This window comes from Hypomesus nipponensis, chromosome 12, assembly GCF_054491055.1.
Source record: "Hypomesus nipponensis isolate SF chromosome 12, ASM5449105v1, whole genome shotgun sequence".
Lineage (NCBI taxonomy): Eukaryota > Metazoa > Chordata > Actinopteri > Osmeriformes > Osmeridae > Hypomesus > Hypomesus nipponensis.
This window is the reverse complement of record NC_140372.1, coordinates 9435847-9450266: the sequence shown is the minus strand read 5'-3', so window position 1 is coordinate 9450266 and position 14420 is coordinate 9435847. Positions and strand designations below refer to the sequence as shown.

The following is a 14420-nucleotide window of genomic DNA, read 5'->3' as shown; positions in this document are numbered from 1 at the left end:
AGCTTAGAATAGTGCAAGCTAGGATTCTCGATTAACATTCCAGTGCAATCCACCTTATCAAACCGAGGAGCTGTGTAACTTCATTAAACTCACTCAGTAGAGCTAAGAGAATTAAGACAGATCAGTTGTTAATTAAGAGACCTCCCTATCAACCTTTGTTGGAAAATCTTCCAAACATGCCCCTGGATCAGACACTTCTTTAGGGGATATAAAACAAGCCATAAACAGTGGGATCCAGACTGACCTCCGACGGCTGGGATCAAGTATAAACTCCTAACTGGTGCCACTAGGGGTTCTGTCCAACTGGCCCGTAGGTACATAGAATATGTTATGACACATCGTAATTGCATATTCAAAGCACTTGCGAATTGATACTGCTGCGGGGTGTGTGTAGCATTTATGACATTGGGAAATATATTTACATCTCTTGGGGTATTTTTTTCCCCAGCAAAACATCAAAAGCGTGTGTGTTTGTGCGTTTGTGTGTGTGTGTGCTCTGTTTGTGTGCCGTGTGTTTGTGTGCGTTTGCGTGTTCAGACGTTGACACTCAAAGGCTCTTCTAACCTGCCTGACATTGCCTGCTTCCTGCCTGGCTTGTTTCACTTGCAGCAGGCAGTGTGTTTACTGTGTCTCTGCCTCCTCTCTGGTCTCTCTAGTAGCGTATAAACTCCATTTCTGTTCACTGTGACGGCCTCATTACTGCAGAGCAGGAGAGAAGAGCACAGCCAAACAACCGGGCTGCTTGTGGGAAGTATCTGCGGGTATGTGTGGAGAGAGACGCACATCTGAACATACTAAACACCTCTGTGTGACTCAGCCTCTCTCTCTCGCTTGTCTCTCTCAATCGCCCCAACGCATACTGTGTACACACGCGCTCATCCTTTATCAGTCTCCCTCGTTCATAAACACCAAATACCTTCGGTATCGCTGTGTGTTTTCTTGCGCGAGTGCGTGCAAAGGTTTCTTTGCAGGGAGATTCTGCAGGTACAAGATTCGAAAAACCAACTCATGTTTCCCCACCATAATGATAAAGAGTCTTCAATGCTGACTTCAGGATTTAGCACTGCCTCATTAGTATTCGCTGGCTCTGTACTCTCTTCGGCCAGACCTTTGTTTACCCATGCTGATTGGACAACCCAGAGTACATTTGCATGCAGGGTTGCTGCGACTCAGGAGGGGCTTATTAACCAGGCCGTCCCACACTGTCGCTACCTAAGTGCAGTGTCTCTGACTCCATTTTCATTTGCCTCCATTATTGAATTTGCAGCCGTCTGTTTCAACCTGATTGCATTTTGTGTCACCTCTAAAGAAAGAAAAAAAACTCCCTTGAAAGTGGTGACGAACCGTGAATCTGTTACTGAAGACGAAATTAGTTGTGCTAAACTTTGGGATTGATGCAAGGTCTTTACAGGTGTAAAGACCATTGGCGTGTCTAAGTTAGATTTGTATCAAAATGACGGTGTCTAGATTGAATGCCTTGAGCTTTTGTATTGAGAGAGAGAGGGGGGGGGGAGAGATAGATGGCAGCAGTCAGGCATTAATTTGGCGCCTGTTGAAAAGTGAGGAAATAAAAACATGTCAGCCCCCCCCCCCCCATCCCTCCAGCCCTCAGTCCCTTCATTCCTACAGATCCCATAATCCTTTAATGTGGAGCATTTTTCATAAGGATCCATCGCAAAACAATATCATTTGAGACGGTGAAATTTAATCAGGGGCTTTAAAACACAATTATGGTTATCAGAGAGGACAGAGCACGGAGGGAGGGGAGGGAGGGTGAGGGGTGGAGGGGGTGGAGGGAGGGTGAGGGGTGGAGGGGGTGGAGGGAAGGGAACCTCCCCCACACTGTCTCTGCGCCTCCAGCTCCTCATCCATTTGTCTTCATCCAAAGATAAAGAAAGAAAGACAGAAAGGATACACACAAACACACACACACACACACACACACACATCTATTTAGTGAGACAGTGCCACCCCCCACCCACACTTAGACAATTTCCTCATTCCTAATGTTCTGTCATGTTTACATAACTGTTCTCTTTCTTGAATTCCCATTCTAATCTTCACGTTCCAATTGGACTTTGTTTTGCATGTTCCTGCTCTCCTCCGTAATGGTGTGGTTAAATAGTCATTCATTGTGTGTTTGCGTGAGAGTCCTGTTCACTTTGAGCTGGGGCTTTCCTTGGCCTGAGTGTTCTCTAAGAGGTAAACTACAGTGGAGTCACAATTACAAATAGCTGGCCTCTGGGACTCAGGCTACTTGTTCCAGCTAGTCTCTGTTTACTCCTGACTTTACAGCTGAGGTTCCACAACCTCAACAGGGGACTCTGTTATTGCGGCACTTTTTCACTCCCTTAAACTCCTTCACACACACACACACACACACTCACACACATGCTTGCGTATGATCCCTCCTCGCCCACACATATTGTTCAGACACACTTGGGTGTTAGACCCCTTATTCCACTTGTTTCCTCGCAGGTATGTATGCGTCTTTGTGAGTGTGTGAGTGTGTGTGTGTGTGTGTGTGTGTGTGTGTGGTTGTGTGTTTGTGTGTGTATGTTAAAGAAACTATAATCTACCTCTTTCTTTTGTTCCATCCCCTGGCACACTCTTTGTGGATTGCAGTGAAGGCATCGTTGCTTTCCTTCCTTCCACTGTGCAATGAAAGGTTTGCATTTAAATGGGGGGGAGTGTGTGCTCTGTATTTCCTGTGTTAGACAGACGGATCCCTTTTCATCACTGAAGTCTTTGCAGATTATTGTGGAGCGTTCCAGGGGTTCCATTAGAAGTGGGACACATTCCAGTTAGATTTACAGTTTGTGTATAATGTATAGTTGTGGAGCAGCCCTGGTTAACATTTCACAACACGCTTTTTTGGGTTGCTTTACTTCAGAAAACAGAATTTTGTTATTTGCTCTCAAACAAATAGGGTGAAAGTAGAGCTTCACAGAGAGGGCTATCTACTGCTCTTTATTGAGCATTCACTTCAACAAACGCTGACAAAGGGATTGCCAGAATTTCGTCTCTCCACACAGTCATTGATTTGTTAGTACTTCAGTTGTACAAAGCTCACGTGACTCTGTTGAAGAGGCTGTGCTCTAAGAAATGAAGGCAATTTGATTCAGCCTGCTAGCCTCTTGGTGTCTTAGTGTCACTTGTCAGAAGTGTGTTGGAGCTCCTATAGGGGGGCCGGGGTACTGATGCATGGAGATGACACCAAGGAGAGCTTACAGGTTCCACTCACACTGGTATGCACCTAAATACAGAGGTAGGCATCCATACACACACACACATACACACACACACACTTTACTTTATATTCTTGTGTACAACATTGCGTTGCTGCATTTCCCCTCACCCTCCTTCCCGCACCTCATTTATATTTGGGGAAAGTGCAAGGTGCTTCCCTGGAGCCTTTTCTCCCTGGAATACCATGATTACCGTAATTGGCAATTAAGAAGAAGACTTTAATGGGTAAAGCTATGGCTTGAGTCCTAAGCTATGTCTACAAATGCAAAGGCTTTGTTGAGTAGATGAAACTCACCGAGCTGGAACATGTTTTTGGGGGGGTCAGGCTGATTCAGGAGTCTTCTTGTTCTCAGGCGTGTTTGTTTATGAGGACAGTGTTTGGCGGTGTCTGTCCCTGCGTTTGTGACTGTTCTGTGTATGTGTACAGTTTATGTGACTGTGTCTGCATCTCTGTTTTGTGTACCGGTCCGCTTGTGCAGACTGGGGTTGTGTCAGTTTGTGTGAGGGACCCCTTGTAGAGGAGAGCAACCAACCGTGGTGGAGTGATCCACAGCTCCCCAGTTCTCCTGGCTCAGCAGCTAGCCTCATCACTGGAGTGAGAAAGTACTTTTCATTTCATGCGGGAGGGGAAGGAAAGTCATGAGAAATGAGATCTGGCGGACACTTGGAGAAGAGGATGGGGGATGGGGCAGGGGACAGTAGTCCTTATAAAATGCCGAACGACCTTTCTTTTTGTAATAACGATCTACGGGTTTAGGGTTATGTGACGCAGGCTCGCCAAAAACATGAGAAAATCCCCTCAGCGCGCTGCAGTGTCGTTGCCTGATTCATCAGTATAATTCATCTCTGATAGCTGGACACATCGCCCACACTGATGTGAGCCAGATGACGAGCGGAGCTCTGAAGCACCCTTTGGGGATGATCTGCGCCAGTGCAGCATTCATCATGGCCTGGGCTCTTGTACTGAAATGAACAGAAAGACCGGAGGTGAGATGGAGAGGTTGGTTGAAGGAGTTGCCCACTAAGGCCCCAGCAAAGCCTGCTTTAGCCTTATCGAAAGATCTGCAGGCAGCAGGCTGTAAGGTAGCCCATAAAGTAATATAGCAACATGTTTCAAAAGCAAAAATCTTCACAGGTTTTCTGCTTGGACCCCTAGCTAGGAAACCCAGTGGGTTGAGAATGGGAAGTGACCATGTTTAATATCAGGTTACTCTAGTCACATACAGTACAGTACCTCTCAATGCTCTGGTTATTGTGTGTGTGTGGTAAAGAGACAGAGGGGGAGGTTTACCTGTGTACCTCGCTAACTTCAGATCAACGGTGATTTAGCAGTGATGTAGCAGGGATCTTGTAATAAGGCAGTATTGCCTTTGAGCTTTTGTTGTCTGCTAATGAGCTACTTTGACTTCCAGTCTGGAGGAGGTAAGGTATACACTCAAGCCCTGTTTACAGGAAGCAGACTTTTCCTCCGAACGATGTCATTGAACCTTTTATAAAATCATTAGGAAATTGAACACATTTTTTAAAGGATACTAAGAAACAAGCCAAACAAACTGGTTTGTTTTTGTCATTTGACGTCACTGTCTCTTTGAATCTCTGGGTGTCGTTGAGCTCACTTCCCCCCCATTAGTGGGGACCAGCAGGTTGGCTGTCGATGTCGCTGGTTTCCTGTTGTTCTGCTGTCAGCCACAGACCCTTTGGTGAGCCCTGCATGGTCATGTACCATCGTTGTGGAAGTGACCCGTTCAGCGGACCTGTCAATCACCCGATGCGTGGCTCCAGGAGAGGAGGAGGTCATGATTCCTGTAGTTTATTACTCTAGACGGATGCCTTGTGGATTTATGACTTGCGATTATAATGGATGGCATGGACTTTCATTTGAAATGGATGTAAATGTAGAATTTGTCAGGGTGTCAAAGGAGTATGTACTGCACAATGGTAGGATGTTGATAGGTTTCAGAGAAGTGTGGCTCTCCCATCGCTCTAAAGTAGCTCCCCCTTTCTAACTAGTCCCCCTCACAGTCTTCTTTTCTCTGAGATTCTCTCAATTTTTCCGTACAACCTTACTCTCTCCCCTCTCCATTTGTTTCTGTCCACCTATCTCTCTCTCTCTCCCTCTCTTTCTCTCTCTCTCTCTCTCTCTCTCTCTCTCTCTCTCTCTCTCTCTCTCTCTCTCTCTCTCTCTCTCTCTCTCTCTCTCATGTTGAAAATAACGTAATTGGCTCATAGGACTTGGCTCTAGAGTGGCTTCTACCAATCAGCAGGTGTCTTGCGTTTCTATGGCACGTGAGATGTGAGATGAAGAGAGCCTAACTGAATCAGCTGAACTGGATGATCCGAGTTCTGCAAGCAAGCTCATGATAGATGTTAGATGGCATGTGTGGTGTTCATCATCTCCATGATCAGTCAGGCCACCTGATATTTGATAGCATGACATTCTCCCCCCCTCTCTCTCTCTCTCTCTCTCTCTCTCTCTCTCTCTCTCTCTCTCTCTCTCTCTCTCTCTCTCTCTCTCTCTCTCTCTCTCTCTCTCTCCTCTACTCCCTCCATTGGCCCTGCAATCAACTGTTTCCCTCCTCCAACCCAGCCTCTCGATTCATCGCCTCTTCATCCCATCTCTCTCTCTCGTTCTCCTTCTGTCTCTGTCTAGTGTCTGGCTAACTCATGAATCACAACACACAGGAGAAGTGTGAGTGCGGCCCCAAGAAGGACTAACCGTAGGCCCCCACACACACACTTGAACCCCCCCCCTTCCCCATGAGTGAAAAATTGTCTGAAATGGCCCCGTCAACCCTCCGAGAGTTACTGCCCGTCCCCCACGGACGCCGCGGAGTGGTTATCGCTCTCTACCAGGAGGTCTGGGACGGCCTGGTGGGAGGGTCCGGAGGGAGGGGACGGCCCGGAGGGAGGGGACGGAGGGACGGGACGGAGGGACGGCCCGGAGAGACGGCCCGGAGGGAGGGCCCGGAGGGACAGCAGATGGAAGGCCTGACTGGACTAGGCGGCAGGACCAGGAGCACTTCTGCTGACCATGTGGTTCACTCAGACGGCCGTGTTGAGTCATCGTCTGATTATTTGCTGAAATTGTCCATCTTGCAAACTGATGTCTGGATGTTGTTGTTGACCTGAGATGCACCCAGGGTGGAAACCATATTCCTGATTGGTACTTGGTCACGTACCCCCCCCCCCCCAGCCCTACATCTGGACCCCACCGTCCTCACTGTAAAACACCCTTTGATGAATCCTCCATTGTGCGCGAGCGACATCATTACACAGAGCCAGGCAGCGACAGGCTGTCCTCGGCAAGAGATAAAAGACAGCGCCGTTTAAAGCGACGTGAATAAATGTGACCCCGTCTTGTACGCGGGGAGTGTTCTTCTAATCAGACTGTCGTGTGTTGATGATTAGCTTCCCACTCCTCCTGATACGTCTCGTCTCCCCAGCTCATATACTGTTAATCTACTGGCGGGAGGCACTGCAGATAATCCAGCCCTGATCTGGCCCGATCTCTATGTTTCTATTCTTTTCATTATCGTGGACGACTCTTTCTTAGAATTCGGGGTCACGACTCTGGGCCGGCACAAGCTTGTCCTTCACTGAACCTGTTAGGGTGTAGAAGAGGATGAATCAAATCCTGTATTTTTACTGGGAAACATTATCCCCTTGGAAGACAGACGTTGTCATCCTCTTGATATGGGTCATGAAGGGAAATTACCATTGTGTCGTTTGATTTAGTGCTCAAATCCCCGGATTAGAAAAGCAGTTAGGGATTAGAGCTTGTTATCGCCCTCTATTCAAACTTGAGCTGGGGGAATCTGTCCCTGAAAAAGAAACATATTATTGTTATTAGTTTAATGTCACAGGAGGTGACTCCTTTTATCCACTGCCTCCTAGCATTCAACATATTGAGAGCAGGTCAGAGGGAAAAGAGACAGATGGAAAGAGACAGAGAAAAAAGGGAGAGAGAGAGACTGTGTGTGTGTGTGGGGGGGGGGGGGATGGGGTAGGGGGGCCATTCCAGGAGAAGAGAGTGACAATCTGTACTGGTCTCCAAGCTTAACAATGGGTCTGAACAGCAGGCCTTGCTGAATCACTGAGCTCAATCGGTCATTGTACTTCTCCCATCCCCTGTCTCTGTTCTCCAGAGGAATGCACAGATGTCTGTGTGTTTGAAGGGAGTGTTGGGAGAATCCTGACATATTTCATTCGAATTATTCATTCATTTTTTGGGGGGGTATGTTGACCAAATGTCCACTGTGTCCTTGCCTTTGCAGAAATCTTGAACGGGGGTGTTTACGTGGACCAGAACAAGTTCCTGTGCCACGCTGACACCATCCACTGGCGTGACATCATCAAGAACCCTCAAGCCGAGCTCCTGGTGGTGCCGTCCAACAACAGCGGCCTCGGATGTGAGTATCTGGGGAGAGAAAAAAGGTTTGGAGGCAGGAGGTGGGGGGGGGGAGGGGGAGCTGTGGAGTGAGAATGCGAGCGTCTGATGCATACAGACGCGTACATGCACGCACGCGGCAATCTTTTTGTTGTATTTGTATTTTTTATTCTTTAGCTCAGAGTCATTTGGAAGTCGCGTCACATAGTGTTAGATCAGCGTGCAAAGCTCGGTGCGGTGGTTTGGGTGCTGTGCAGGGAAGGCCTGTGGTGATTGGGCCGAGCCAGGCACAATTACAGCTCACAAAGCCTGACAGCTGCTTTCTACTTGTCATCCACTTCCTTTGGTCCCCCTCACGGTCACTCTACTAGCCTCCTACTTTAGCAACACAGCTGGAGAGGATACTGATGAAGAAAGTGTTTTGTCCATCTCTTCATAAACAGAGTGACTAAGTTCAGTTGAGTTCTGGATATTAATAAGTATTTATCACTCTGCAGATTGGGAGAGAAAACCAGACCTCTGACAATAAATGACAACACAACACCAGGCTTAGGTCTCAATCAAGTCTCTCTCCCCTCTGAAGGCCGGAGGACCATCTTTTATAGGGCACAAGAATGTAAACATAGATAGTGACAGTAATGACGTTACAACAGTCTCAGAGAAAAAGATTCACAGCTCCTGACACATGACCACTCAAACTACAGAGTTCATAGTTGGAGCTCTCCTTGAAGTCATGACAAGGACCAATTAGCCAGTACTTTGTCCTGATCTCAAACATATATTAACCCTGACACATAGACACAATCTACTCTTATTAATAGCAAGCTTACATGAGAACATACTAACTAGTATCCAATGACTAGTTATCTTGATTAGTGAATAATGTAAGCACACAGGAAATCTAAATTTCTTCCACAATACCCAGGGCCTGATGGCCATTTAGTGTCCAAACAGCCAGAGATCAAGAACAGTGGACTCCTATCAGAACAGTGGACTCCTATCAGAACAGTGGACTCCTATCAAACTTGTATTAAATGTCACGTGTGTTTGCCTCTCTCTTTGTGTGAAAAGTAATGACAGAAGTGATGCGAGAGGGGGATGGGGGGATTGATTGAGAGTGAGAGATAGAGAGAGTGGGAGCGGGAGAGAGAGAGAGGGAGAGAGATGCCGGTGAAGTTTCTCCACAGAACCTTCCTTTCACGGTCTTTCTCTCTGCGTGCCGCCCATCTCTCCATCTGCTTGAAAGGACTGTAGAGGAGGAGAAGGAGGCAGAGGGAGAGAAGTGGGGGTTAACAGAGAGAGCGGTGGTCAAATCTGGTGGAGTGTGTGGGAGTGGAAGGCCCTGCCAAGGTGGGGCCGGCGTTTAACGAAATAACTCCTCCGTGTGTCGGGGGGGGGGGGGGGGGGGGACGACACACGGCGCAGCGCACTCCTCAGCATGTAATTACCAGCCACTCAATTAGAGACTGATGACAACCCATCCACAGGCTTCCTCTATGATCACTGTGTCAGGTCCCACTTACTGCTGGAGAGAGGGGGCTGTCTGGGTGGCTGGGAGGGAGGGGTGCCTGTCTGTCATGTTTTGGCTCCAGAGCTCTCCTTACCCAGAAACAATACAGCAACAAACCCCCCCTGCTCCCCCTCCTTTCCAAAGACCCCAAAAGATGAACAGCACACTCCTCCCTGCCAGTCACAGCTCATTTCAGTTCTGAAAAGTTGCTGCGCGCGTGTGTGTGTGTGTGTGTGTTTGGGGGGGGGGGGGTATGCGTGTTTATAGTATGTAGAAGTTATCTTACACTACTTACAGTATGTTTGTGTGAGTGTGTGGGTGGGGGGCTTGTGGGCCGTGGGATATGCGTGTTTATAGTATGTAGAAGTTATCTTACACTACTTACAAAGTATTTGTGTGCGCGTGTGTGTACAATTTCCAGGCAAAAAATGTCATCGATCGTGTAACGGACGCTGTTGGGGCCACCAGGAAGACCAGTGCCAGAGCTGTGAGTACACACACACGTGTTCTTTAGCTCAGGCAGAAATACACGCACCTACATAAATACACCTATTACGAGCTCATCATCACAGGAGCATTCACTCTAATTTCAATCAAGGCGACGGGAAAGGAGAATACAGGAGAGAGAGAGAGAGAGAGAAAGAGAGAGAGAGAGACAGAGAGATAGAGAGGGAGAGAGAGAGAGAGAGAGAGAGAGAGAGAGAGAGAGAGAGGACAAACAACTTGGGAAGTTCATTTTAAACAGCTGTAGATGTAATTACAGTGTGCGCATAGTGTCATAGACAACTCCAGTGAAGGACTGGGCTTTTCCCTGCTATTGCTCAGATCGAATAATAGAGTGAAGAAACAGCTTTTGTCTGTGCTGCTTCATTATGTTCTCACACAGTGAGGAAAGGGAGCAGTTAAACACAAGGCTTTGTCAGCCCTGTATTATTATGGCTCCACGTGAGCCGCTGGTACAGTGGGCTCTGGGCCGTGGCGGCTCGTTGCTTCCAGCTCCCGGCCCTTCTTAACACTGGATGTTTACACCCGACGCCGTAAAAAACTCGCTGTGGAAATCGATTTACCACGGACCAGATTCCATATCAATGACCCTTTATGGAGAGCTGTAGAGTAGAGAGCGCGTGGGTGCTCGTGTGAGGTGGTGAAAGCGCCTCTCTCTCTCTGTTTTTCTCTCTCTCTTTCTCCCTATCTTGCTCTCTTTATCTTACCTCCCCCCTCCCCCCGCAGTGACAAAGACGGTGTGTGCGGAGCAGTGTGACGGCCGATGCTTCGGCCCCTACGTCAGCGACTGCTGCCACCGGGAGTGTGCCGGCGGCTGTTCCGGCCCCAAGGACACAGACTGCTTTGTACGAGGACCCCCGCCAGCCCACTGCACACAGCCCACTGCACACACACACACACATCGACACACATCTACACACACACACACATCTACACACACACATCTACACACACACATCTACACACACACACATCTACACACACAGACTTATCTGCTCACACGCGCACACACACACACATCGACACCCAAACAACCACAACAACAGTACACACACACACACGCGCGCGCGCGCGTCTATGCATGGTCACACAGACGCGCACGCATCGACACGCAAACGCGTGCGCGCACACACAAACGCACATCTAGGCCCCACACACACACACACACACACACACACATACTAATCCTCCCAGTTTCCATCTCCATCTACTTTACTCACTCCTTCATCTGATATCTGTCTGTCCCCCAACCCCACACCCCTGGGTTCTCTCTGCATTCACGCACACACATCCATTACTTTGTGTTTAATGGGCTGTAAAAGTCCACAGTCTTACTTTTTGATCTAAACAAATGGGGTGATTTATTATTCTAATTATGATTCCTCTAATCCCCTTGATTTCTACTGGTGGTGTTTCCTGCAACGGAGGGTGATATTGTGGTTGTAACTCAACACAGCCTCGTTCAGTCCCATTACTGGTGACAATTACAGGTTGTAGCTTTGGATGCTCCTTTTTATGAGGAAAACATTTCACCATTTACATCACACCTCAGATCAATGACTTCCATTTTTCTCTCGTTTACTTCATTGTGGGGGGACTGTAGACTCTGGGGATTTCTCAGCAGAGAAGAACTGCCACTGTAAAACTGTCTGGAGTCAATTTACATCGTGGGCTTTCCCGTCCAACCCCGAGTGGTTGCTCCCGGTCTCTGACCGTGCTTGGGTTCTGTCTGCAGGCCTGTACCAACTTCAATGACAGCGGGGCGTGCGTGACCCAGTGCCCCCAGCCCTTCGTGTACAACCCCACCACCTTCCAGCTGGAGCACAACCCCCGGGCCAAGTACACCTATGGAGCCTTCTGTGTCAAGAAGTGTCCTCGTAAGGAAGTAGTCCTGACAGTGCATCCTTGTTTCAAGTCACAGTTCACTCAATATACCCTCCAAGCACAATACATACCTAGACTTTCCATTGTGGAGTGCTATTTTTGAGAGTTATTGAGTGGTGTGCCCTTGCTTTTTCTGCTTGCAAATATGATTCACACACTTTTAGCCAGGCATTTGAGATTGGATTTCGGTGGTTTGAATCCCAAAGCTTTATTGTGTGTCCCCAGACAACTTTGTGGTCGACCACAGCTCCTGTGTGAGGGCATGCCCCAGCAACAAGATGGAGGTGGAGGAGAGCCGTGTCAAGATGTGCATCCCCTGTACTGATATCTGCCCTAAAGGTAGAGACAACCACACACACACACACACACATCTGCATGTGACCCTCCCCCTCTCCCTAGGATGCCCCCAGGCTCATCTCCTTAATGCTGCAAAGAAATGCCCCCAAGGCCCAGGTCCCTACCGTACAGTAATACCTGCAACTGCCCTAAAGACATCGAACTACTCAACTACCCACAATCCCTAGGGAACCTCCACTGTGCCCCTCCACGTCCTGTTTGACATCCTCTCCACAAAGTTGTTTCAACACTTGGTTTCAGATGCGTCGCATAGTTTCCTACCACTCCTCCTTGAACACACACACACCAGCTCACACACACACCCACACACACACACCCACTCGCACACACACACACCGCCACAGTGTTTAGCTGAGATGTGAACAGTCTCTCCCTCTGACTGTATGAGCTCTGTGCGCCATCTCCATCAATTCTTTGTCTACTGATGATACTGTCATGCTTGTGTGTGTGTGTGTGTGTGTGTTCGGGGGATTGGTGGTTTGAAGGAGTTTAGGGGAGGAGATGGTGGGTTAGGTAATGAGGGATAGCTCAAGGAACTGCTGGGAAATTATAACAAATTAACATTTCAGATATTGAATTGGCTCATATAAATCACGATCAAAAATTGGTTCCACCAGTTAATGCCAGCCTTATTCATCATCCCCCCACCCCTGTCAGGAACACTTGGCTCGCCCTGGCCTGTAAGTGTAATTAATGCAGATGTAATGAATTCATTAGATGCTGGAATTGGCTCAGATTGGCTCATGCTTTCGCAAGTCATCAAAGAAATCAGAATGCATGGATGGAGGTGGTGTGGGCTGGGCTTGGGGGTGGTGGGTTGAACAAATGTGTGTGTTGCAGGGGTGGGGGGGAGGTCCAGGACTAAAGTTCACTCTCATGGAAAAAAGTATAGAATAGCACAAGGACATTAGAAACATGGTGATAATATTGGTGTGTGTGTGTGTGTGTCTCAGTGTGTGACGGCATAGGGACTGGTGACCTCCATAACGCCCAGACGGTAGATGCCAGCAACATTGACAAGTTTGTGAACTGCACCAAAATCAACGGCAACCTCATCTTCCTCATCACTGGCATCAAGGGGTAGGTCACTCACCCACACCCACCCACACCCACCCACCCCCCCCCCCACACACACACACACACACACACACACACCCACACACACACACACACACACGTCACCTATGCACATATGTCACCTTTGCATATATCACACATTTTCTTTCATGTTTATTCAGCTTCTGTATCTCAAATAAACTCTGCTGGATCACAATGAGGTATGGGCAGTCCTTCCATCTGTAGGGGTCATGTAGCCAAAATATAGTAACACCTCCCACACACTAGAGGGAGCTGGTCTCCATCCAGGGCTCCATTTGGATGCATGCAGGATAAGCTCTAACGTGAAGGATCTGCTCTGAGGTGTCAGTTGACTGGCTGTGTGTGGGTGTGGGTGTGTGTGTGTGTGGGGGGGGGGGGTACTCAATCCACCCACAGATGTCTCCAGGTTGTCCAGGGAGGTGGTGTCCCTGACATCCAGTCCGGCAGCTTCAGCCCTGGGGGCCCCCTGGGGGCCCCCTCACTCCCACACTGCAGGTGTGGTGTCCTGGGCTCCATCTGGCTGGAGCACATGAAGGACATGCAGACTGGACCCAAAACAGACTGTTATTATTGGGATTAACTGAGATTGAAATGAAAACACTAATGTTGGGCAATTTACACCTTTTCGCTCGGTCGCTGTCTCACCCCCTCTCTCTCTCTCTCTCTCTCTCTCTCTGTCTCTCTCTCTCTCTCTCTCTCTCTCTATATATATATATAGGGACATGTACCATGGTATAGGGGCTTTGGACCCCGAGCGTCTCCATGTGTTTCACACAGTGAGAGAGATAACAGGTGAGAGACAACACACACACACACACAAACTAGAACACACACGTACACAGTCTCTTGAGAGGCAGGAGAGGAAACATTCATTTACACCAAAGAGAGAGAGATAGACAGAGGGAGGAGATAGGGAGAAACTAAGATATTTAGGGAGAGAGAAAATACTCTTGCTTTTTCTTTTTCAATATTTCTTGGTGGCAGACTGTTGTGAAGCTCTGTGTGTCTGTGTGTCTGTGTATCTGTGTGTATGTGTGTCTGGGTGTCTGTGTGTATGTGTGTCTGTGTGTCTGTGTGTATGTGTGTCTGTGTGTCTGTGTGTCTGTGTGTCTGTGTGTCTGTGTGTCTGTGTGTCTGTGTGTATGTGTGTCTGTGTGTCTGTGTGTCTGTGTGTCTGTGTGTATCTGTGTATGTGTGTATGTGTTTATTCATTTGATAAGTCATATTATGAGGTAAAGAGATCAGCTATAGTTCATATATAAAGCCTTTTGTCACATTAAAGCCGTACTTGCAGTTGAGCCAAATAGCTAATGGAGTGAAACAGCATTTTCATAATGGAAACGCAACCCATAAGGAAGAGCAATGGCCACCCTCTCCAGAGCAACGCCTGCGTTCTCCACTCGAATGCACTTTCCCCTAGTGGCACGCTGG

At 48.2% G+C, this 14420-nt stretch overlaps 1 protein-coding gene across 1 annotated transcript in view; it reads left to right on the top strand.

Annotated features, from left to right (window-relative positions):
- Nucleotides 1–14420, top strand: part of LOC146260992 (receptor tyrosine-protein kinase erbB-4-like) — a 144021-nt gene that overhangs the window by 88574 nt on the left and 41027 nt on the right. Inside the window, 7 exon segments of the mRNA XM_084667462.1 lie at nt 7524–7658; nt 9568–9633; nt 10377–10495; nt 11386–11527; nt 11760–11873; nt 12845–12971; nt 13708–13781. Of these exon segments, the coding sequence (XP_084523588.1) occupies nt 7524–7658; nt 9568–9633; nt 10377–10495; nt 11386–11527; nt 11760–11873; nt 12845–12971; nt 13708–13781 (777 nt within the window).